This window comes from Melanerpes formicivorus, unplaced genomic scaffold (assembly GCF_026170545.1).
Source record: "Melanerpes formicivorus ecotype bairdi unplaced genomic scaffold, bMelFor1.0.p_v2 SCAF_6, whole genome shotgun sequence".
NCBI lineage: Eukaryota > Metazoa > Chordata > Aves > Piciformes > Picidae > Melanerpes > Melanerpes formicivorus.
In genome coordinates this window covers 4,473,311-4,499,216 of record NW_027142358.1, presented here as the reverse complement: position 1 = coordinate 4,499,216, position 25,906 = coordinate 4,473,311, and the positions used below count along the sequence as shown (strand labels likewise).

Below are 25,906 nucleotides of genomic sequence, written 5' to 3'. Positions count from 1 at the left end.
CTGCTCTATGATTTGCGCCGGTCCGTGTTGGGGGAGGTTTCGCCGCCATTTTGTTTGCGTGAGGGGTGAGCGGGACGTTGTGCTGTGGAGGCTGAAGGGGGGGCGAAGACGGCGGGGGTGAAGACCACCTGGGGAGTCGCGCCGAACACTTGTGCGAAGAGGAAACGGTGAGGGCGGGCTGAGCGTCGGTAGGAGGCACTGGGGCGGTCGCCTCCCCCATCCTTCGCAAATATGTACATCAAGCAGGTAAGCCGGCGTTCTCCGAACCGTCCGCCTTGTCTGGTGTGGCCTGATCGTGGCTGACCCGGTTTGTCTTGGCCTTCTTTGCCCTATCCTGGTGCTGCGGGGGGCGTCTTCATTCATATTCTGGGCTAGCGGCAGAGCCAGGTCCCGGGCCCACATCAAGAGGCCCTCTGGCTGGTGGCGGGTGTGAAGGCCTTCGCCGCTGTCCCGGGGAGGGAGACCGCGGCCGCTGGTGAAGGAAAACGTCCCCGGCCACGCCACAGAGCAAGCCCCCCCCCCCCCCCCCCCCCCATGTAGTCTGGGGGATGCCTTTTCCTGCGGCTGGTTTAGTTAATTACTGGTATGAAGAGGCTTTGAAGGCAGACCCTCTTGGACCCATGACATTTTTCGCGGGCTCTGCGACGACGGGATAGCCCAGGTGTCCTGGTCCTCCAGGCGACGGGCGACCCAAAGCCCGGCGGCTCTTACTTGTGCTAGGTTCATACACTCCTCACTTGTCACGTTGTGTCTTCCAGCTGTTGAAGTTGTGGGGATCTCCTCTTTTGTGTGTGTGTATACCCACACACGCACGCACACACACACACACATCTATGTATGTTTATTAACATACCCATATTTTAATCTACGTGTAGTTTCAGTGGGAAAACGTGACCGTGTTGGGGGTTTCAATTCAAACTGTTTTTGTTTGCTGCTTCCTCCGGCAGAATCAAGTTGCTCTCTGACTGGGGTGATGCTTTAGGCCCTCGGGCATGAATTCTTTAATCTGTTACACTTCATACTTGACGGGCGACCTGTAGCTAATCTTCAGTTAAAAAAAAAAAGAAGGTTCTTGTATAGACTTTTCTCCAAACTGTTTCTAAGATTGAAGTAATCGTTAATGTTACTTTTGTAGCATAACCCTCCAGTCGTATTGCATGGTATAGCTGAATTTCTTTGGCTGCTTTTGTACCACTGCCTGTGCATGTTCATGCAGAGCCTCCTAGGATTCTCATTCTCAGTGGACTCAATTTACCTAGCTTTCTGACACCCTGCGGGTCTCATTATTATGAAAAATACTTCTTCGTGTTTGGAAGTGCATATTCGACATAAAAATCATGTTTTCGTCAACTGTTTGACTGACTAGGGAGTGTTTCAAATGAGCGTTTCAAATGCCTGTTGATAGTGTTTCGGTAAATCTATGATTACAGGTGTACACGCTGCTTTAAAGCATTCAACACTGTTTTGCAGATGTGAACTGCATAAAAGTAAACAGTAGTGAATATATAGAGAATCAGAGTAAGAAGTCCGAATTAGGTGAGAACAGGAAAATTAATTTCATCTGGAAGGGAGATTTATGTGGTCAGTGACCAGTACTGGAGCCACAGAAGAGAACGTTAACAAGGTGTGAAAGTGAGAATGAAATGGTTGATGGTGAATTTTATTTTCCCACCGCTGTCATTTATTTTGTTGCTTCACAGAAATAATTCCTGGAGTTGGAAGATAAAAATTATTGCAGTCTTAATCTGAGGTTGTATAAGGCAGTAAAGAAGTTAGGAGGCTTCAGACTTTGTAGGCATGCACGAAGTGAGAAGACCTCTGGGAAAAAAGCTTGAGAGGGAGGGAGAGTGGTGTTCAGAATCTGCCTGTGTCATACTCCTGTAATGCCTGAATTTGTACATGGCAAAAATTTATGCTTGTGTAGTAATATCAAAGAAATAATGGTTCATTGGTTTTACATTTTTATAGAGGGTTTTTGGGTTCATAGGGGATTAAAGTAGATTAATTTTTCCATTCTGGATGTTTTTAGACTATTGTAGATAAACTAGAAAAACACTGTAGAGCAAATTTTTTGTCCATTATTTTACTGAAATTTGATGTATTGGAAGCAGCATTGTTTGCCAAATATTATTTAAAAAAAAAAAAAATATTTTTCAAATTTTGAGTGATCAAAAGTAGTTGCAATGGCCTAGAGTTGGTTTCAAAACCTGAAGAAGATTTCTGTGCCTATTTTTCCTTTGAAAGCCACAGGTACGGAGCTTGCACAAGCCTCCTCTGGCGTATGAGGCAGACTTGTTTTTTGTGGCACATGGCGGGTCTGTATTCACAGTCACGGTGATGGGAGTTTTCAGTTCATATGTCGTCTTAAACTTGCTTTCTGGAAACTTGCTTTAGGAAATCCTTAATTACTCCAATGCAGTTGCTTTGGGTTCAGATCTGAATACTGTGCAGGTACTTGATGAGAACTGTATCTTTCCTGAGGAGGGTGAGCATAAACAGTTGCAATTTAGAAAAAAAAAGTTTAGATGGGCAAAGTTTTGGAGGAAATTGTATTGGAAGACTGTTCCTTTTCCAAAATACCTGCTCCTGCTTAGATCTGATGTCAACCTGATTAATTTCTCAGGTGTTTGTGATGTCAGTGGCTCTGTGATTTCTGATTCAAAGTCAGTTAATGCCTTTACAGAAATTGAAATAACAATTTCATTGTCTGACATGACGTTCTCATTCAACTTTTGAGAGATGGTTTTAATCCTCTAGTTACTAACAGGTGGTAAGAGCAGTTTCGCTGTCTTCCTAAGAAGTCATTCTTCGTTGATGATGGCTATCATGGTGAAACATTGCCGTTAACTCTAACAATACCTTGCTTCTCTTCTGGAAGAGCTTAGCGAAGGACATAATGATTAAATGTCAGTTCTAGTTCTTTTGTAACTGTTCTTGCTGAAAGATCTGCAAAGAGCAAACCTTGAATGTGGCTGCTGTCTTTTTGATGTTTTCCTGAAAAGTGCAAAGCTGCTGTTTAGTCTTAACAGCACAGCTTTAATGTTTGGAAAAGGTTGCTTAATGCTGGAATGGATCCATTTCTCTGCTCTGAAGACTCAAACTACTGTATATTGTCACTGTGCCTTGTATTTTACTTGCTTGGCAAACCTCAAGTAACTACTGAAAGAGAATAGTTGAAATTTGACATGCAGCTTGGGATTCCTCTGCTGTGTGGCTCCTCAAATAGATTGTGTAGGTTTGTATTTGTCTGCTTAGGAAGTGAGTTCACTAGAACCAAGATAGTTTGCCTTTTTAACTTTCCTTTTAGGCTGCACAGTAAAACAAAACATGACTGTATTGTAGGTGTTATAGGCAGAGCCTGGTAACTAGAGTTTTTGTAGTTCTGCAGTTCTCTGCAATTGCTTGGAGCATTTGTAAACACAATTCTTACCGTCCGTGTGAATTGCATTATAAAAATTAAAAATAATCTAACCTGACTAGGATAAATGCTTGTTATATTGAGGTTTCCTTTCCTCTATGTACATTTAAAGCAGTGCATCTCTTCTGTGTAGCATTTTTACAAAAGGATTATCAGAACGCTCATGTTCACAGTACTTTGGCCTAGGTAAGCACCACTATGTCTTGTGATGGGGAAGACAATCTGTCTCTTAAGTGCTACTTAGATAAGTCTCACAAGTTTTGTGATGTAAATTGCTAGGTTTTGTGATGTAAGTTGCTTAAGTTTATGTGGGAAGGGTAGATAAAATCAAATGCAATGAATGTAAATACTCTGTAAAACTTTGTTACAATTATGCACTCTTCTCTTCAGGTAATCATTCAGGGCTTTCGAAGCTACAGGGACCAAACCATTGTGGACCCATTCAGCTCAAAACACAATGTCATTGGTAAGTTCAGATTTCTAACATGAGCTAGAGTTGCGTTTTTTACTTCAGATGATGTTCACATTACAGTCCTTTATAGTTTTTAATAGTCTGCCCACATTTGATGACTCCGTTTTCTGTTTTGGAAACTTCTTTACAGTTGTCTGCAATTTATTGCAATATGTGTATTCATTCCGCTTACAGAAGAGTAATGCTAACATTCAGTTTTACTGTGACAGTAATATGTGCGAGTCTTCAGAAACTGAGTGATGTCTGTAAACTTCCTATCTGCAGATTTCTGTAGTGACCAGACTCATTCACCCTTTAAAAGCTGTCCTCTCAGGAACAGCAGCAGAAAATTTGTATGGAATTATTTTTTGTGTGCATGTGTGATCATTTTTGATAAGTAAGCAACACTAGCTACTATAAAATGATGCAGAGAAGATGATCCTCCTCCAGCTTTGGAGGAATGAATTTCTCCAATGTGGACTATCAAAAAATAAAAGTTTCAAAGTGTAGTTCATATGGAACACCTAATCTAACAGCATATTGTCCACCATTCTCATGCCTCTTCTTAATTTTGCGTATGTCTGCCTGGTTCTGCCTTTTCATTTGCATTGATTTTAGTGATTGTGCAGCAACTTTGACACTGCTGACCCAAGAGAAAACAGTCAGCTTTGGACGTAAATACTTAGTAGCCATGATTTACCCAGAGACTGGGGAAAAATGTGCATATGGCTTGCATAGTGTGTCCTGTTATGCAGTGTTACTTCAGTGGGAGCTAAAACTTCAGCCAGGGCCTGGTGTTTTTAAAAGGAAAAAGTAAAATCAGGCACGTGATTTCCATTCATCAAATACAAAGGAAAAATGATGCTTAGACCAGAAGAGTTTGATTTAGGTCTACTGTTCTTAGCCCTGAAGGAGATCAGTATCAAAAACAAAAAGATTGTTTATTGGCTTAGCTGTTATAGTGGAATAGTGTTGGAATTTTTAAGTTGTGGTATTGAGTTTGAGTGGGGAAAGGACTACTCCCTTGTTCTCAAATGACTAAGTGATCCTCCTACTAAGTCTGTCTCATTCTCATGAGATTTTGTTTGACTGTTACATTTGGGTTCTCTTCTATGGCATTTAATGTGCACTGCAGTGTTAATGTATGGCAATTTGAGGTTATACTTTGTGTTTTATTTTTCAGTGGGAAGAAATGGATCTGGAAAAAGCAATTTTTTTTATGGTAAGTGTGGATTTCTTCATGAGGATGCTGTGATAAGCAGGTTGATTTCTTGTTAACTAGAAGTTGGTTTACTGTGTGTTCCTTCTACAACTTTTAAGAGGAATAAAATATATTTACAGGACACGGATTCTGAAAATCACCCACCTTGAAGACCAATTGTCGTATTTGCAGTTACTGTAGACATTTCTAGTGGCTAAATTCTAAACTGGTTTCATAGCAGCATGGCACAGCTTATACAGTTTTTTTTTAATGTACGGTTATGCAGGGGGTTGTGGAGGGGAGCACCAAAGGAGAACAAAGGTGTTAGTGGCCTTTGTGATGGTAGTCATTATAAATTGTCAGGTATTAAGTATTTTAGCAATATTTTTAACCTAGGTCTGTGTGCTATGTATTTGTAGAGGAAAGCTCATGGATCTCTACTTCTGCAGCATTGTTCATGCTTATGCAGTGAACTAGTAAGGTGGCCACGATGAGAGTGTGCAGCAGACTGAGTGATAAAGTTCCATCAGGTTAAGGTTTTTAATTGAAGAAACATTGTAAGGTACTAGCAACAGCGTGCCTGTGCTATACAACAGTAAAGCAGTACGTTTTGAGTTAAAGAAACTGCTCCATGGATCCCAAATGGAAAGAATGCATCTTCTGTTTATTTTATTACAGCAATTCAGTTTGTCCTCAGTGATGAGTTTAGTCATCTTCGCCCAGAGCAGCGACTGGCTTTGTTGCATGTAAGTGAAGGTGCATAACGAAACTAAAGAACAAGCTAATGCATTACAGTGTTACTGCAAAAATGGTAAACTACTGGGCTGCGGATATTTGAAGCCATCCTTGAACAGTTTTTGTTTCCCTTTGGCACAAGGGAGTTTATTTTAAAGAAACACTTTACGCTGATAATGCTCACTGGTGAAAGGGCATCCCAAGATTTTCAGAAATAAAGATGCTTGTACTGCATCCTACACAGATGCTCTTGACTTGAAATCCTTGGAAGGAAAAGGGGAGTGGGATTGTCACAGAAAAGGGGAGATGAATGAGCACAAAAAGCCTCCTGAGGTGGGAATTACCTAACCAGACTCTCTCCTTTCTTAGGAAGGTACAGGTCCCCGTGTTATTTCAGCCTTTGTGGAAATTATTTTTGACAATTCCGACAACAGGTTACCGGTGAGTTGAATAATCTACTGCAAAAATACATAGATGATCAGTTCAGACTGCAGTAATCTCAGTATTATAGAAGTCTTCAGTATGGTAACTGCTTTTGAGTCAGCTTTGGTAAAAAGTGTGGTAAACACTCTGAATTCATTATATGTGCCTACTGCAAGCAGTTAAATTTACTTTGTTTTGTTTTCTTAAGATCGACAAAGAGGAAGTCTCACTTCGCAGAGTCATTGGAGCCAAGAAGGACCAGTATTTCTTAGACAAGAAAATGGTGACGTAGGTGGTACTTTTCCTTAGCTGAATGAGACTAGTATTCCTATAAAAATTGTCTAGTCAAACAGAACATGTGCATCTCTAGCCTGAAATGAACCAATTCAGTTGTGTTATATTGAGCACAGTACCTGACAGCAAGGACATCAGTCCTTGTGTGGTAACTTCAAAGTCTGCCATCTACAATTTAATCCATTCATTATTGTAGTGTTTAACTGCTTCTATGGTATTTCTTTCAGAGCTTTTGTAAATAGAAGAGTTAACAGACATCAGGATGGTTTCATATTGTTTCTTTTGATACCTTTACCTGTATTTTCCTCCTCTTTGCTTCAAGGTGCCCTTTCCTAATCTCTTTGCAGTGTTACAGTGGTGTAGATATTTTCCATTTTTATTCCCTCATTTTCTTTCAGCTGTTACCAAATAAAGAAGCTTCTTCAAAACACATCATGCATTGCAGACAGTGATTATACTATGTGATGTATAGCTGTGATACTTATTTTTACAGCTGTCACTTTCACTGTAAGTGTGTTTAATAGATTCAAAATATTATTTCAGGAAAAATGATGTAATGAATCTTCTGGAAAGTGCTGGATTTTCTCGCAGTAACCCCTACTATATTGTCAAGCAAGGAAAGGTAAGAATCTTTCTCACAGAGTAGAAGAAATCACTGTTAGCGGTATTATGTTTCCTGGATGCCACATCTAGTTCTGTTATTGCAGAAGTAAACCAAAGCCTCAATCCATTTCAATTTGAAACATTCTTGTAGATACTGCTTTTGCAAATATTATTGTTCTAATGGTTTGTGTTGGTTTTAATTTTATATTGTATTTGGAAGAAAACTTTGCAGAATGTCACTTATTTTATAGTGAAGTTTAGTGCAGCTAATTCTTGCAGCCAAAATACACCTACTGGTTTTGTACAATACAAATTGAAAACAGTTACTTTCTTGTAAAAGGATGCAGCTGCTGAAATTTTATTGAAGGAAGCTGAGTTTTATGTAGATTTTAATTGTGTGAGCAGTTTAATGTTGGATTAATGAGTGTTTCGTGGCACAAACTATTCTAAGATTTATAAGCCCTACATTTTGGTGTGGGTTTATGGAGGTATTTGAACTACTTGGTTTAGCACCAGAACTTAAAAAGCCCTAGCTTGAGTTTCTCCAAACAGAATTTTGAGCAGGTAATGTTTTTTTTTTGCATAATACTAGTACTTTGAGGTCTAGCAATAACTGGTAGCATATGAAAACCAACAAAACTAATTACAAGTGGAATACTTGCCATTCTAAACTAACTGCCTCAATAGGAGCCCAGTATGGTATGTACTAGGTATCTGAATCTCCCTGCCAAAACCTCAGGCAAGCAGGCACAGAAGAAAAGCACAATCTTTGATCTGTTAAAGCAGGCTGTTGAAATTATAGAGCTTATTTTTTTCAGATCAACCAGATGGCCACAGCTCCTGACTCTCAAAGACTAAAGTTACTAAGAGAAGTAGCTGGTACCAGAGTGTATGATGAACGTAAAGAAGAGAGTATTTCACTAATGAAAGAAACAGGTAAACAGGGTTTTAAGAAATGAACTTTTTATGCCACAGCAATTCAGATAACTCCAAAGGTTTATGGCATTTTCAGTGAAGGTTAATTGCTGGAAAGATTTTATTTGTGGCCTGTTAAATGATGTAAAGCGTGTCCTATTTCCTCCTTGAATTTTAAATATCTTAAAAGGTTTTGCTGACTTTAAGTCTGCTTTTAATAGAAAAACTTTTTAGCTTGGCTAGTAGGGAAATATTTGTACTGTTCATGAGTTATGTCTGCTGGCACTAGTCCAAACTTTGGAATGCTTACTGCTGTGCAAGCACTAAAGTTCCTTTAGTACAGTCTGTATTTTAAATGTATGAGCCAAAAGAGTACATGCTTGTGTTGCTTTACATAACTACTATCAACAGTTCTGCTGTTGGAATGGCTTTTTGGGGAACTTCTGGACGTGGGTTCTTCTTTACATGTATTGTGACTGTTGACATAGGTAATCACTGGAGGAGATTGGGTAGCTTTAAAGGTCTAGAAATGTATTACTGTGTTTACATGCATTTCAAGATTGTCATCTTTTATAAAGAGGGCAAGCGAGAGAAGATCAACGAGTTGCTGAAATACATTGAAGAGCGACTGCATACTCTGGAAGAGGAGAAAGAAGAGCTGGCTCAGTACCAGAAATGGGATAAAATGAGGAGAGCTTTGGAATACACCATTTATAATCAAGAGCTTAATGAAACCCGAGCTAAGCTTGATGAGGTAAAAATTCTTGAGTAATAGAAACTGGAACTTGAGCAGTTGGTTTGCTTTTTCCTAGCATCTCTTTGTGTTCCTCAATAGAATCCTGTCTATGTTCTTTGCTACTTTAACAAACTGTTTTCTTCAAGGGGGGCAGGGGGAACCAACAAAACCCCAAAAAAACAGAATCTTGCTACTTACACTGTTACTGATGTTTTTTTACAGCTTTCTGCCAAACGAGAGACGAGTGGAGAGAAATCCAGGCAACTGAGAGATGCACAGCAAGATGCTAGAGATAAAATGGAGGTAAGCCAAGATTCCTTTATTGGTTGAGTAGTGGGCATGGGTTGGTGGTGATGTTCTGGCATCTCATTGCCTGGGCACTTCAGTGGTTCTAAATACTGAAGTGACTGGTAATACTAGAGACTTCAGCATCACCATAGATAGGTAAATTTTCAGTACTTGGTGACCAGGTGCCCCCCCGAATCCTTCCACTCCACCCCACCCCATTCTAAAAGTTTCCTTTTAACAAGGCTCTCCAGAAGTCTGGTGTTGGGAGTTTTTCTGAGGGTGGAGGTAGGTTCTAAAACCATGTTAAATTCTGTTTTATGCTTTCATCCTGTTCAGAAACAGGAAAAGTTCTTCTGCATAATAACAGTCTGGTGGGTTTCGCTAGATACTGACATGCGCACAATGTGCTTAAGATTCTGAATACTCAAATTTGCATAGGAAATAGAGCGGCAAGTTCGAGAACTGAAGACAAAAATTTCAGCAATGAAAGAAGAGAAAGAACAACTTAGTGCTGAAAGACAGGAACAGATTAAACAGAGAACGAAACTAGAGCTGAAGGCTAAAGACCTACAGGACGAATTAGCTGGCAACAGTGAACAAAGGGTATGTAACAGCAATGAAGTCTTAAAATGTCATCGGCACAAGGAAAAGTACTTGCACACTGATGTTTTATGTTTAGAGTGCAGCAATTCATTATTTTTTAAGGTTTGCTGGAGAGAGAGCTTAGTGTTTTGTGGTGTCTTCAGTGTGCTTCTATGTATGTAAACAGACGCCTGTGTTGCAGTCCCTTATCATCCTGTATGTTGCAAAATTGAGCACAAACAACTCTTCTCCTTCCCAGTACTAGCAGCAATTAAAGTAGGATTTTGTTTGTAACCCTAGCTTGAATTTCCCTGTTTGGGCTATATAGACCTTCTTTGCTTGCATAGTTTAACCTCTTGAGAGTGCTTCCCTTCATCCCTTCTTGTTGTCCAGATTGGAACAGAATTCCTTTCTGTTGTGTTGAAACAGGGTAGTATCAGATAAATAATGGCATCTTACAATGAAATTGTTCTTCAGAAGTGTGTATTTATCTAATAACACAGTTCCTGATATTACCTAACTTTAAATACTGCTTTGTTTGACTTTCAGAAAAGACTGTTAAAGGAGAGGCAAAAGCTTCTTGAGAAAATTGAGGAGAAGCAGAAAGAATTAGCAGAAACGGAGCCGAAATTTAACAGTGTAAAAGAAAAAGAAGAGAGAGGAATTGCTAGGTCTGTGACATTCTACAACAGTCAAAGCATTAAAAAACAAACAAACAAAAAACCCCCAATGTCCCAAGATATTAGTACTGTCTACGTGTGCAGTCAATTCGGTTGTACTTGTTGCTTGAGAATGGGGCAGTTAGGTGTCCTTGGAGATGGTCTGTAAAAAGCCTCCTTTGTTGTTGGGCAGAGGAATGGTATTTGGGGAGGTTAATATTTAAGTTTAACCACTTACTGTTTTTTGATGTCTTGTGGGTGACTTTGTGGTTTATAACATGACCCTTTTCTTTTTGTTACTGATTTGATGCTCAGGTTTTAGAGTGTGGTTTGGCACTTTTTGAAAATTATGCTCTTGCCCTTAATAAATACAAGGTTTCTTTATAACACAGCATGTTTTTCCCTTCTCAAAATAGATTGGCACAGGCCACGCAGGAAAGAACAGATCTTTATGCAAAACAAGGTCGAGGAAGCCAGTTTACTTCCAAAGAAGAAAGGGACAAGTGGATAAAGAAAGAACTGAAGTCTTTAGATCAAGCCATCAATGACAAGAAGCGGCAGATTGCAGCCATACACAAAGATTTAGAGGATACAGAGGCAAACAAGGAGAAAAATTTGGAACAGTACAGTGTAAGTTCTCAGCTTATTGATTCTCAGTATTTTTGAGAGGAAGGTTACACGCTCAAATTTAATCTTGGACAATTGGATTTTAGTGCGTATTTTTAAGGAAGATGAGACATTCTGGTTGGGTGTGGTCTCTTAAGAATCCGTTCTTGAAAAAGCCTGCAGATAAATTCTGAATTCCCTTTAGCACTGCACCTACCTTGGCTCTGTGTTGACTGTTCTTTTTGGTACATTCCCCAGAGTGTTTGGCCCAAGATTTTAGGAACAGGTTTAGATCTGCTTTACTCACACACATGCCATTTCACATACATAACAATTTATGTTTTTATAGAGATCTACATGGGTTATATTTTCTTCTCTTCTAAACTGTGCTGCAAGCACTGCACTTTTGCACCACGATTGCAGCTGGTTTTAAATTGCCCTCAATACCTGCTTTCCAGATTAATTGTAACTTCACATTTTTACTGCTTGCTTACCAAGATACATTATAGGTGCTTTTGCAGGTTGTTTTAAGTTGGTTAAAATGTTTGTAGGAACCATTTCTGATATTTTATTAGTAATTTAGTACTGACTAAAAAGGAGTTATTTTATTATTTTATAACAGAACTGTAGTTTTATACTCTTATCTTTGTGTTAGAAACTGGACCAGGATCTTAATGAAGTGAAGGCTCGTGTTGAAGAACTGGACAGAAAATACTATGAAGTGAAAAATAAAAAGGATGAACTCCAGAGCGAAAGAAAGTTAGTAATTAATTGGAATGTTTGACTCTCACTTGATTTGAAGGGCCCCAACTATGTAGTTGTTAACATGGCATGTAGGTATGTTTTAAAAATACAGCCATATATGAATTCCTGCACTTCACCCTCTTACTAGGTTAGCAGTCTTTGAAGACTATACTAAAAATGCCCAGGCTTTATTTACACTTAAATAATTACAATATTTTTTGTTCTGTAGTTATCTATGGAGAGAAGAAAATGCAGAACAACAAGCTCTTGCTGCAAAGCGGGAGGATTTAGAAAAGAAACAGCAGCTTCTCAGGGCAGCAACAGGAAAGGTAAGATAACTGGTACTTGAGAATTCCTTGTGGAAACTTGTCTTCTCGTTCTGACAGGGAAAGTGGTAGTCATATCTGAAAAGATATCACAGTTAATTCTTTGCTTGTGGTCTTAATGTCATAATTAAGATAATTGTATTTGTAACCTGATTTTTTTTAAAACACATTTATAGCTATAGAACTAGTTGGAAATTAGTTTTATAAGCTCAGGGTAATTGAATAGAGATAAAGAGACCAGGTAGAGCTGGAGTAATTTTAGAAGTTGTTCTAGCTGGCGGCCAGTCACCAGTGGTGTCCCCCAGGGATCAGTGCTGGACCCCGTCCTCTTCAACATCTTCATCGATGATCTGGATGAGGGGATCGAGTCAGTCATCAGCAAGTTTGCAGATGACGCCAAGTTAGGGGCAGATGTTAGTCAGTTAGAGGGTAGAGAGGCTCTGCAGAGGGGCCTCGACTGACTGGACAGGTGGGCAGAGTCCAACGGGATGGCATTCAACAAGTCCAAGTGCCGAGTGCTGCACTTTGGCTACAGCAATCCCATGCAGAGTTACAGGCTGGGGTCGGAGTGGCTGGAGACTCCCAAACAGAGAGGGACCTGGGTGTGCTGATCGACAGCCACTTGAATATGAGCCAGCAGTGTGCCCAGGTGGCCAGGAGGGCCAATGGCATCCTGGCCTGCATTAGGAATAGTGTGGCCAGCAGGAGCAGGGAGGTCATTGGGCCCCTGTACTCTGCTTTAGTTAGGCCGCACCTTGAGTCCTGTGTCCAGTTCTGGGCCCCTCAGTTTAGGAAGGACATTGAAACACTTGAACGTGTCCAGAGAAGGGCAACAAGGCTGGGGAGAGGCCTTGAACACAAGCCCTATGAGGAGAGGCTGAGGGAGCTGGGATTGTTTAGCCTGGAGAAGAGGAGGCTCAGGGGTGACCTCATTGCCCTCTACAACTACCTGAAAGGTGATTGTAGCCGGGAAGGGGTTGGCCTCTTCTCCCAGGCAACCAGCACCAGAACAAGGGGACACAGTCTCAAGCTGCACTAGGGGAGGTTTAGACTCGAGGTGAGGAGGAAGTTCTTCACCGAGCGAGTCATTCGGCATTGGAATGGGTTGCCCAGGGAGGTGGTTGAGTCATCGACCCTGGAGGCGTTCAAGAGGAGATTGGACGTGGCACTTGGTGCCATGGTCTAGTCATGGGGTCTGTGTTGATAGGTTGGACTCAATGATCCTCGAGGTCCTTTCCAACCTAAGTGATACTGTGATACTGTAATCTCTTTTAACTTATTAAAAAAACAAACAAAAAGAAACAAAAGCCTCCCAAACACAACCCAAGCAAACGGGGTAAAACCCCACAAACAAAGTAAACCAAACCAAACCCTCACAACCCCCCCAAAAAACCCCAACAACGACAAAGAAAAAAACCAAACAAACAAAGCCCCACAAAACCAAAAAAGAACAACCGCCTCCCCACCCTGAGAGGCCATGGACTCAAATACTTGGATATCTTCTTCGATTAGAGCCTGTTAGGTTAGTGAGCAAGAACTTGTAGCTTTTTTTTTTTAATCAACTTCCACAAAGTTGAAGATAAAATGAGTAGTACCTCTGCATCTTTAATTGTAGAACAATAATGAGTTATGTTTTAACAGGCCATTTTGAATGGTATAGACAGCATAAATAAAGTTCTGGAGCACTTCCGTCGAAAAGGCATAAACCAGCATGTTCTGAATGGCTATCATGGCATTGTCATGAACAACTTCGAATGTGAACCTGCTTTCTACACCTGTGTTGAAGTTACTGCAGGGAACAGGTAATTGCATGCTTTTAGTGTTACGTAAGTTAAAGCAACCTGGTACAACAATTCAGTTGGTGCCAGTTACTAATAGAAGTTTTCTTCTTTTGAACTTGAGCTCTTGTCCCTTTTTGGTCAGAGTGCTTTTTGTTTAGCATGATCAAACTGTTAGTCCTTCAAGAAGGAACCTAGAAGAATTCTGCCTATTTAAAAATTAATCCTAGCGGCTCATGATATTGCCTAAAAAATCGTAAATCAAAACAACACAAAGACACTCCCCCTCATTCCCCACAATAAAAAAAGGCCCAGACCCACGCTCCTGACATTTTCTGTAAGGACTGGTGGTGAGGCTGAGCTATATGGAATAAAGTGGATGGCATCTTCCAGTTTGTAAAATTCTACAGGAAGCAGTGCTGATGGTTGATAACAATCAGTTAGGGTTATTTCACTTAACACCAGAAAATCTCATGGGTGAGGGTGGTCTCTAAACTGCTATTAAAAAGCCATCTGAAAAAATATTGAGTGTTACTGACTCTGTGTAATGTGTGTTGTAGGAGTAGTAAGTGCCTTTTGGGTGATCTACCACTTTCTGCAGCATATGACACTTTCTGTGTGATCAGTACCCTGTTTGAATTAATGAGTTGTCAAGCAAATGCTTGTAGTAATAAAATGTAGACACTGCAGAACAGGAAAGAAGACAGAGGTGTCATGATCTTGCTACGCTATCCCATATACATGTTGATGCTACCAGAATTTGAAGTGCAGTTCCTAATCTGTGTCTGTACGAACAGGGATATTTCTTCAGAGTACTTCGCAGTTCTCTCTGAAATCTTATACCCCGTAGTTTGGAAAAAGGCATCAACAAGCAAACTAGTTCAACTTGGAAGAAAAGGATCACTTCTTTTTTCAGTCCCTCTCATGCTAGTCAGTCATGCACAGGGCATGTGATTGCTGTTACCGTTGGTTGTGTACAGAGACATAAAGTGCAAACTGTGTGTAAATCCATACCAAAAAGGCTGACTATTGTGTGTTGATAGTATGGGGGAGAGGTCTGCAGCTGAATCAGCAGAGACTGTGTAAACAGAGTGTGACACTATATACCTATTGAGCTGCTCTTGTGACTGGAGGGTGGAATGTAAAATCCTTAGCTGATTCCACATTAAGTGAAGGGAGTGAATCCACCTGCTTATGTCAAGGCATAGCCTTGAAGAGATGTGACACAGCTTTATATCCATGCATTATTTAATGATACCTGCATGCTGACCATTTCCATACATTAGTGCTTTTAGCAGAATGAAGTTTTGTTTATTTATTGGTCTTGTTAATTAGGCTGTTCTACCACATTGTGGATTCTGATGAGGTCAGTACAAAGATACTAATGGAATTTAACAAGATGAACCTTCCTGGAGAAGTTACTTTCCTCCCTCTGAATAAGCTGGATGTTAGAGATACTGCTTATCCTGAAACTAATGTAAGTTTGAGTTCCTTTTGAACTTTCTTCTACTTAATTGCAAAGCCTCATATTTTGAATTGTTTGCATATATTGCTTATTGCACAGCACTTGCTTTGCTTTTGAATGTGTGCAATTACATAATTCTAATATGTGCTTCTCTTATAACAAAATACTTAATTCCTGACCAGCTATTTGCTCTCTAAATTTAAACTTCACCTTGCAAGTAAATACTAAAGAGAAATAGAACTGTCTCGTAAAGAGATAGTACTTGCTGGATGCTGCCATGTGCAAAAACTGAAGAGCTGTGCTTTGTGTTACAGCCATGGACAATTTCTCAAAGTTACTGGAAATGAATTGTGCTTTTAAAAATGTATAAAGAAATTTTCAGTGACAAGCTTTTAAAAGGTAGTTCTGAAATGCATTTCAGGAAAGTGCTTGCTTGTTTGAAATTTTACTAGTGAATTAATTGTGTAAATGTTAACTGCTGCTACAACAATCATGGTAGAAAAAGTTTTTGAGAAAGAGATAATTTTTCTCATCAGATAAACAGGAGGAAAAAAATAGGAAGCTATCTTGACTTCTAGTGTGCTTATTTTGGGGAGGGCTTTACTAGTAAAACTGGAGGGGAAAAGATGATGATAACTTATTATACTTACTAAGTATTGTTTCGGTAGCAATTTAATACTCAGATTCCTGCCAGACTCTTTAGTTGACTTAAGGCTCATGCCAGGATGTTAAAAGCAAAAGCTGCAAAATCTTGTAGTTGATTTCCATAGAGCCTTTGTGTTTGTTGTAGGAATATTCGGTCAGTGTTGTCACCCTTCTACCAACTGATAGCTGCTTATTTCCTGAGTATCATTCACAATACTGTACTTTGAGTTCAGGGTTTGACATCCTGAATGTGAATGAGATGGGCAAGCTCCAGAAGTCTTCCTTCTAGGATTTTGATTTTGAAGTCAATGTTAATATTCAGTGAATTTGAGATATGATAAACTTGTTGTAGGACTAGTGTATTGCATTTTTGCTCTTGATGGCAGTTTTTCTTCCATGGCTCTCTTGAATCCTGTGTATGAATTAGTTGCAGTATATTTGCCATATTTGTATCAATATGATGTTCTCACTAAAACCACTGTTGCTTCAGGATGCCATTCCTATGATCAGTAAACTGAGATACAATCCGAGATTTGACAAAGCTTTCAAACATGTTTTTGGAAAGACTCTAATTTGTCGTAGCATGGAAGTGTCTACCCAACTAGCCAGAGCTTTCACTATGGATTGTATTACACTGGAAGGTAAATATTACAATCTTATAAATTAGTTACTGTAAGAATGAGACTGCTGAAATGTCAGGCTCATTAAATGTGGTGTGTTAGTGCTGTCAAAATACCATGTACTTGACAGAGATGTACTATGTTGCACTTCAAGTACAGCGCTTAAAAATACAGAATTTCATTGCAAACTTTGAACTTTCTAATCTAAAAGTTGGTAGCTAGGTATCTCCATCCTGAGAACTGTAAAGCATATTCAATTTGTATTAACTACTACTGAGTACAAGGTGAATACTTTGGCATACCAGATACACTAGTATGTTATGATCTCTGAACTAATCTATCTCTATTGTTAGTAGCCTGTTCTTGGAGGGCAGATTCCTTGCAGGGTTATTTTACTCTCTTGTCTCCTAAAGTTAATCTGAAAAATTCCTGAGGGTGTCTGAGGAGGAAGTTATTAATTTTTCAGTAACATCATGCTCTCAAGCCACAGATGCTGCTAATTACTCAGCTTCTCTTGTTTTCTCCCTCACCAAAGATCTGAGATTTAATTTTTTTCCCAAACCAGTAGTGCTAGGCATTTGCATTTTCCCCTTAATAAAAGTGTGGGTTTTTTTTTTTATCCTTCAAGCTGCATGGTTTCAGAGATTAATTAATTAAAAGGAAAAATCCAACTGATGCTTAAAGGAGGTCATATCAATGTATGCTGGTCTTGAGATAGGAAATGCACTTTGAGTACAGAAATAAACATTTCCCTAAGTATTGTAAAAATACATAGAATAGAATAAACCAGGTTGGAAGAGACCTTCAAGATCATCATGTCCAACCTATCAACATATGTGATTTCTTGTAGCTTAGTTGAAATGTTCTAGTTAATCTACTAGATTGTATTGTAGAATCTGCTCTGAGCGTTACGGAGAGCATATAGCATGCAGTTTATAGTCTCACTCTGTTATGCTCTTAGGTGATCAAGTCAGCCATCGTGGTGCGTTGACTGGAGGTTATTACGACACCAGGAAGTCTCGGCTTGAGCTGCAAAAAGATGTTAGAAAAGCAGAAGAAGAACTTGGTGAACTTGAAGCAAAGCTCAATGAAAACTTACGCAGAAACATTGAAAATATCCTTTTATTGTTCTTGGGGAAAGGTGGTGTGATGGCAGAGCTTTTGTTTTGCAGTTACAGTAATCAGTAAAAACATACTGCATATTAGCTGTAGCATTTGTTTTGACTGTTGTTAATGCAGCCCGATTCTATATGTTACTGTAGAAATTTTAGTAACAAAGAAATCAGTGGTAGAAGAGAAACAAACAAAACCTTGCATGTGAAGGTTGGTGTACAAACAGTGAAAATTACAGATTTAAAAAGATATCCATAGTTTGTATGACTGAATAGCACTCTTTCTTAAAAAACTCTTTTTAGCTCAATGGAGCTAGTTAAGAATTAGTTTCTAACCATTCTGTTAATTTTTTTGGTAAAAATTCCATACTGGGGAAAATTGACTGAAAAAGATCAGTGAATCACACCTTGTCCAGTAGCTTGCTTCAGAAAGTGGCTGGTGCTGTAGCCTTCAGGAAAAAAAAGAAGCTTTAGAAATCTGTCCCCATTAAAATTTTATCTTGATCTTTAAAGCTTAGAGATGAGGCTAAACCCTAATTATGTGTCTTTCTGTTCCTTTTAGAGTTTGTAGTAACTGCTATAACCAGATATTACTGTTATCTGTGTTAATCTTCACTGCTCTTTCTGATTCATACTGTATTTTTAGTGCTCGTGTCCTGAATCGGTGTGTTACATAGTCTACTTATGCTGTGGGGAGGAGATGGAGAGCATTGTGTTATAATTAAGCTCTGAGTTGCTTGACAGTCTTGGTATTTTCAGTCCTTGTACAAAAATTCAGGTGACTGTCAGCTTTTTCTCTAACCTCTTTTTCTGTAACCTCTTATTTTTGAGGGAGGTTTATACAGTCTTTCCCCCCCTCCCCCTTTTCCTCCATTATCTATGTCGTTCTGTCCTTTGAACTGAACTCCTTTGTTTTTTCTGTCATGCCAGCAGTGTGTTAAGAGACATTTTTGGGGCAGTAGATAAGCAGAACACTGCAATCTATGCAGAACACTGCAATCTATGCTGATAAGCAAAACTTAACGAGACACAGGTACATGCTTTTTTGAAATCAATAGCAGAATGTTGAAATGTTCTTGTTAAATGTAACTTAAATAGACCGAATTTGCCAGCTGGCTTTATGTGCACCAGCACTGATGAATGTCTTCCACCCTTGCCTGTAAGCAATGTGCAGGACCTATTTTGTGTATCTACAGTTAAGTTTTTATTAAGTATGGTGTTTTTTCCTTAAGTATTTTTAAAGCTACAGCTACCTAGGCATATAGTTTGAACAGGATTTGTACAGAAACTAATTTTAATACTTATCCCAGTGTGCATTGTACAGGTATCCTGCTTTATGTGACTAGCAATGGGAGCTTGAATATCTATTGCTTGTAGTTAAATTCCTCAGTTACCTGTTAGAGCCATTGGTGTTGCAAAATTATCAGCTAAATGAAGCTTTCTGCATTATTTTTTTCCTTTGTGTTGATAAGAGTGCTCATGTAACTTCTGTGGATAGTTCTTGATTTCTCCTGTGCAACTGAATATTTCTGGGGTTGTTTGTTTTGTTTTGTTTGTTTGTTTTGATGGTAACTGAATGTGCTAAGTGGACTAAGACTTGAAGGTACTAATAGGTATAAAATGCCTTTTAAAACAAGGACAGTTTTCCTTAGCCCACGGTATGGATTAATAATGAGATTGACCAGCTAATGAACCAAATGCAGCAAATTGAGACACAGCAGAGAAAGTTCAAAGCCTCTCGAGACAGTATCTTGTCAGAGATGAAAATGCTGAAGGAGAAAAGACAGCAGTCTGAGAAGACATTTATGCCTAAGGTACAGTATGGAGATACTGAAAGCTGGGTTTATGTAAACCCTTTCATTAATATTGCTAATAAACTCGCATTCACTTCTGGTTAATATCATAATATGAACTATGAAGAGATCACTACAGATGTCCCAAAAATGCTTATTACATAAGCAGAAAAATGAAATTCATATAAATTTGCAGATCACTGAGGATTCTATTTAATATGTGTTCTGTAGCAACGCAGTTTGCAGAGTCTGGAAGCAAGTTTACATGCTATGGAGTCAACCAGAGAATCATTGAAAGCCGAACTGGGGACTGATTTGTTATCTCAGCTCAGTCTTGAAGATCAGAAACGTGTGGATGCTCTTAATGATGAAATTCGGCAACTGCAGCAAGTAAGGAAACTAAAATGTCTTGCCATTTAATGTACCTTCCCAATAAACTTGGTTTTGTCCATTTGTATGAGAAGTAACTTCAGAATGTGATGTAATTAAAGTGGTGGTTCATTTATGTCTAGAAGTTGAGGCTGATCTCCTAACTACTGGGAAGGTTTCTTACTGTCAGAAAAACAATTAGTAAGTCTCCCTGTCTCAGCATAAAGAGTGGGTTTGTTTCTCTTAATTGTTTTAACTGGGAAAAAATAGTTTGTTTAGGAGTCAGGTAAGACATTTAATATTTTTCTTCTCTTTCAGGAAAACAGACAACTTTTGAATGAGAGAATTAAATTAGAAGGCATTATTACAAGAGTTGAAACATATCTCAATGAGAACCTGAGAAAACGCTTAGATCAAGTGGAACAAGTAAGGATTTCCTCTTAAATGTACTTTGGCAATCCATTTTTGGTTTGTTTCCAGGGCTTTCACTTACTAGTAATTTGATAAGCACTCCTTTGTTCTCCTGCATTATCTGTGATGGGTTTTGTTTTCCTATATGCAGGCTAAGTCAACACAGTATTTTACGCATCTGAGTTTTTGACAGAAATCCTACTCTAGAAACCAAGCCTATCTGTAAACAGGGCATGATAGATTTGTTTCAAAGTCTGACTGTTCTCTAAAACCTTAGTGAAATTTTTAAGACAGTTACATGCAGAAGATAACTTGTTTGCCTGGCTTATACTTTTGTTCCCCTCTATACTGAAGCTTGGTGGCGTTTCCTTTGTCCCATAGGAACTGAATGAGCTTCGAGAAACAGAAGGTGGCACAGTTCTGACTGCCACAACGTCAGAGCTTGAGGCTATCAACAAACGAGTGAAAGACACGTTGGCACGGTCAGATGGTGGGTAGCATCATTTCTGTTTTTCATTTTTTGAAAGAAAATTCTCCCTGTTTTTGAAAGTTCACACAGAGCATACTTTTCTTCAGAAATAGACAGCAATATGAGAAGTAGTTGTTTATTTCAAATACACTGCAGTGGTAGTAAGTGATGGGATGGAAGCAGACAGCCTCGAATTGTGCCGGGGGAGGTTTGGGCTGGACATGAGGAACAAGTTCTTGCCCCAAAATATTGTCAAGGCCTGCAACAGGCTGCGCAGTGGAGTGGTGGAGTCCTCATTCCTGGAAGGCTTTCAAAGCCCTGTAGATGTGGTGCTGAGAAACATGATGTAGTGGTGGGCTTGGTAGTATCGGGTTAATGGTTGGACTCAATGATCTTAAAGGTTATTTCCAGCCTAAAAAATTCTATGATTCTGTGGTTATATATCCTGTAACAGATTTCTGGAACTTAAACTGAAAAATGAGATAAGATTTTGTGCATGATTTTAAATAGTTGTTCTTGTAAATAGTTGTTCTTGAACATTGTCCAAAAGTAAATTACTGTCAGATAGGAAACATCATCTATATGTATTACTCAGAACTTCTGTTTTTTGCTTCACTTCTAGACTTTAATATGACCTTAGTATGTTTGGGTTTTTGAAGCCATATACTTATGGAGAAGAATTGAGAAGGGGTTTCAGCTTTTTGTTTTAAAATCAGATTTAATAGATATTTGTCTTTCTGTTTCATAAATATTTGACTGGGTAATTGCTGATCTTACACAAGCAAGTAGGTCTGACGACTTGGGGTTTTGTGCTCTTGCCCAATACCACAGATCTGGATAATTCTATTGACAAAACAGAAGCAGGAATTAAAGAGCTACAAAAGAGCATGGAACGCTGGAAGAACATGGAAAAGGAGCACATGGATGCCATTAACCATGATACTAAAGAACTTGAGAAAATGACTAACAGGCAAGGCATGCTTCTCAAGAAGAAAGAGGAATGCATGAAGAAAATCCGAGAGTTGGGTTCCCTTCCACAGGAGGCTTTTGAGAAGTATCAGACTTTAAGTTTAAAGCAGGTAATAAGTGTACTTGTTCTCACGTTTCATGACCTGAAATATTCCTGTCCGATACATCTTGAGCGCCGCCTCTGATGTGTTAATGTTTCCCATTTGCAGTTATTCCGCAAACTGGAGCAGTGCAATACGGAACTGAAGAAATACAGTCACGTTAATAAAAAAGCCTTAGATCAGTTTGTAAATTTCTCAGAGCAGAAGGAAAAACTGATAAAAAGACAAGAGGAGCTGGACAGGGGCTACAAATCCATCATGGAGCTGATGAATGTCCTTGAGCTCAGGAAATATGAGGCTATTCAGCTGACTTTTAAACAGGTAAGAATATGTCAACAATTATGATGGGGGCCTACAGGAAGGCTGGGGAAGGACTTCTCAGGATCTCAGGTAGTGATAGGACTAGGGGGAATGGAATGAAGCTGGAGGTGGGGAGATTCAGGCTGGATGTGAGGAGGAGGTTCTTCACCATGAAACTGGTGAAACCGTGGAATGGGTTGTCCAGGGAGGTGGTCGAGGCCCCATCCCTGGAGGTGTTTAAGAGCAGGCTGGATGAGGCTCTGGCCAGCCTGATCTGGTGTGGGGTGTCCCTGCCCATGGCAGGGGGGTTGGAACTGGATGATCCTTGTGGTTCCTTCCAACCCTGAATGATACTATGATAGTATGATACTATGATGACACTGGTGCTAAAATCAAATTGTCCTGTATGTAGCAGCTGTATGGGAAGGTGCAGATACTGGCTACATCTGTTCTGTAATAGTAGAAGGCAGTATCGTGTAAGTTGAGGTTTGGGCTTTTTATTTTAATATTGAAAAAGAAATAGGCTATCATTTTAAATAGATACCTTGGTTGTATTAAAATTCTGGCTTGGCTTTAAATTTCTTAAATATTTTATTTCTGGTGAATCTCTTGTGTTCTATGTACAAGCCTTTCTGGGCATTGTCTGGTGAAAAACGGCACCAAATCTGTTCTCTGGAATAGAATAGAATTAACCAGGTTGGAAGAGACCTTTGAGATCGAGTCCAACCTATCATTTAACACTATCTAATCAACTAAACCATGGCACCATGCACCCCATCAAGTCTCTTCCTAAACATCTCCAGTGATGGTGACTCCACCACCTCCCTGGGCAGCACATTCCAATGGACAGTAGCTCTTTCTATGAAGAACTTCTTCCTAACATCCAGCTTAAACCTCCTCTGGCACGGCTTGAGACTGTGTCCTCTTGTTCTGGTGCTGGTTGCCTGGGAAAAGAGACCAACCCCTTCCTGGCTACAGCCTCCCTTCAGGTAGTTGAAGAGAGCAATAAGGTCTCCCCTGAGCCTCCTCTTCTCCAGGCTAAGCAACCCCAGCTCCCTCAGCCTCTCCTCATAGGGCATGTGCTCCAAACCCCTGACCAGCTTTGTTGCCCTTCTCTGGACAGGTTCAAGCAACTCAACATCTTTCCTAAACTGATTTAGTGAAATTGACTAGATTTAGTCAAACTGACACCTAGTTTTAACAAAGGATCTTAACTACAAAACATAGGAAGTCTTTTCTTAAAATGTCATTTGCTTAACTGCTGATATCTCATCTAAAGCTTACTGAAATAAATTGTATTTGCTTTTGCTTCTGTTTTAATTCTTTTGTTTAATTGTGACAATTATTGTACTAGATGTTTTAGAAGCAAGTTCTGTATAGCATATTTGTCACTTCTGCTGAAGAATGAATGTGAATGAAGCAGGTGTTTAGTGTGGTCATGTAAAAAAGCAGCTGTTTTTTGTAATCTAATTTCACTTTGCAGAAATGAGCTGCTTTTCTGACTTTCTCTTTCAGGTGTCAAAAAATTTCAGTGAAGTATTCCAGAAGTTAGTCCCAGGTGGCAAGGCCACACTAGTGATGAAGAAAGGAGATGTGGAGGGCAGTCAGTCCCAGGATGAGGGTGAGGGCAGCACCGAGAGCGAAAGAGGATCTGGATCTCAGAGCAGCGTCCCATCTGTAGATCAGTTCACTGGAGTTGGCATAAGGGTAAAGAAAAATATTTGTTTCAGTACACCAAATATTTGTTTAGATTGCCTTTTAAGTTTGGTGGGCTTTTTTAATGCAATATTTAATTGGTCTATTTATTTATTAGACTAGCAAGTGGTGTGGTTTAATAACTGGAAATCATCTTCCCGTTGCATTTAGGTATCGTTCACAGGGAAGCAGGGTGAAATGAGAGAAATGCAGCAACTTTCAGGAGGACAGAAATCCTTGGTAGCCCTAGCCCTGATATTTGCAATCCAGAAGTGCGATCCAGCTCCGTTTTACTTATTTGATGAAATTGACCAAGCCTTGGATGCTCAGCACAGAAAAGCTGTTTCAGGTAGCTGTCTGCCTTTTATTTATCTTCATTGTGGTTGAAGGGCTTCTCATCCCTGATGTTTAAGATAAAATCTTTTAATCCAAAAGATAGACTTTTGAGTAACCCAGTGAGGGTTAGAATTTTACTTTGAGCCTTTTCAAGCTTTCATGAACTCTGTTTTAGGTAGCAGCTCTGTGTTGTCTACTACATCTAAAGGGTCACCTACTACACTTCAGTGTGGTGGAAATAGTCCTGGTTTTAAGTGTAGCTTGGTTTTTAAAAATTAACTTTTAGTCCATTGCATTGTTGGCAAAATGCTTACTGTGTTTTTCATCATGGAAGTTTAATTACCCTTCTGATTTTGCTGAGTTGTTAGAGTTGATACTGAACTGATAATACTTAAACCTGGTATGGGTCTTTTCTTGATTGTCTTTTTTTTTTTTTTGTTTGTTTTAGTATCTGAAAACTCATTTTGAATAAAGAACAGCAAACTCTCTGCCTGCCTCATTAGGACCTGCCCTGCTCTATTAAAATGTTTGTTGAAAATTAATAAAGAATGTTTCTGTTCCTTTTTCAGATATGATTATGGAACTAGCTGAACATGCTCAGTTTATTACCACAACTTTTAGGCCTGAACTGCTTGAGTCAGCTGACAAGTTCTATGGTGTAAAGTTCAGAAACAAGGTAAATTATGGTTCAGTTACAGCATTTACTGAGAACCTTACCAAGTGTGTCTGAGACTTAACAGTTTGGAGTGCATCAGCCTGTGATGGATTTCTAGTTATATCACTGTCTTGTGTAGAAGTTGTGGCCTTCCTGAAAAAGAATTTAAATATCTCACCATATTTTTTAAAGGGAATTAGAAATTGATTATAGGCCTGTTGCTGAGTCCTAGAGTCTTCAGAAATGAGTCTTACCCTGCAGGAGATACTTTGGTAACTGTGTATTTCTTTTTGTCCCACCAGGTTAGTCATATCGACGTGATCACAGCAGAAATGGCCAAAGACTTTGTAGAAGATGACACCACGCATGGTTAAACAAGATGGCACTTGGTGCTTGTTTGGAAGATGCATATAGTGCTATGTTTATGCCAGGGAGCTGTAAATTTTAAAAGACAAATTATTTAGTCCTTGTTTAAAATAGTTTTTGAATATATGTTTTAACCAAGACCCCAGAAGGCTTAGTTTCAAAGGAGCTTCAGTATCCATTTTGTCTCTGTTGCTGTATTTTATAAGATAATTGTTAATGTCACCTTTATACAGTGCCTGTAGTTTGGAAATTTTATTCTCCTTCCCCAAATCTTTTGTAAAGTGTCTGTTGCTGTTTTAAAGCTTTTTAGAAAGTGCTAGCTGCTACTTCTTAAGTATAATGTTATCAGTTACATTGCCTCACATTTGTTTGTTTGGGTTGGTTTGTTTTTTTTAAAGCTTCAATTAAAATGATTGGTTTTATTGCTGTAACTTCTCTACATTAAGTTTTTAGTTAATATTGTCTAAAGGATTCCACTGAGGTGGAGTAAGTACTATTTGGTCATATTGCAGCTGTGTATGTCAAGAGTATGAGACAAAAGCACTTCTTGCAAGCCATTGTTACCCCCTTTTTCTGCACTGTTCCAGTGCCATCAGAAAGCAGAGAAATCCATGCTTGTCCAGATTCATAGTCTTCTGGTTATTGAACTGAAAAGATAATCAGGAGACACTGAGAAGTCTGAAAGGACCCTGGAACTGTATCAAGACAAATCACAACCCCCTCTTTTTCTTCCTGGTACCCCAGCCAGTGTGACAATTCCTCCATTGTACTCCTTCAGCCTGAGACACCAGCCTAATGTAAGCCAAGTGACAGTCACCAGTCAAAATGTGAATCTTCCTGC

The 25,906-nt window shown here is 39.3% G+C and overlaps 1 protein-coding gene across 1 annotated transcript; it reads left to right on the top strand.

Moving 5' to 3' along the window:
• The first annotated feature begins 60 nt into the window (after nt 1-60).
• On the top strand, nt 61-25,496 carry SMC3 (structural maintenance of chromosomes 3). Its single transcript, XM_068139396.1, has 29 exons — nt 61-246; nt 3,809-3,884; nt 5,053-5,091; nt 5,749-5,816; nt 6,175-6,246; nt 6,437-6,516; nt 7,066-7,144; nt 7,944-8,061; nt 8,619-8,794; nt 8,999-9,079; nt 9,503-9,667; nt 10,196-10,317; nt 10,722-10,935; nt 11,567-11,670; nt 11,885-11,984; nt 13,623-13,783; nt 15,095-15,236; nt 16,360-16,510; nt 17,451-17,603; nt 19,264-19,415; nt 19,626-19,784; nt 20,082-20,189; nt 20,556-20,664; nt 21,475-21,722; nt 21,822-22,034; nt 23,529-23,720; nt 23,880-24,057; nt 24,614-24,720; nt 25,002-25,496. The coding sequence occupies exons 1-29, from the start codon at nt 232-234 to the stop codon at nt 25,071-25,073; spliced, it is 3,654 nt and encodes a 1,217-aa protein (XP_067995497.1). The 5' UTR covers nt 61-231; the 3' UTR covers nt 25,074-25,496.
• The last annotated feature ends 410 nt before the right edge of the window (nt 25,497-25,906 follow it).

Coding starts and splice junctions, on each gene's coding strand:
- SMC3 (XM_068139396.1), top strand. Junction 3,885..5,052: donor CTCAAAACACAATGTCATTG/GTAAGTTCAGAT, acceptor TTTATTTTTCAG/TGGGAAGAAATGGATCTGGA. Junction 6,517..7,065: donor TTAGACAAGAAAATGGTGAC/GTAGGTGGTACT, acceptor ATATTATTTCAG/GAAAAATGATGTAATGAATC.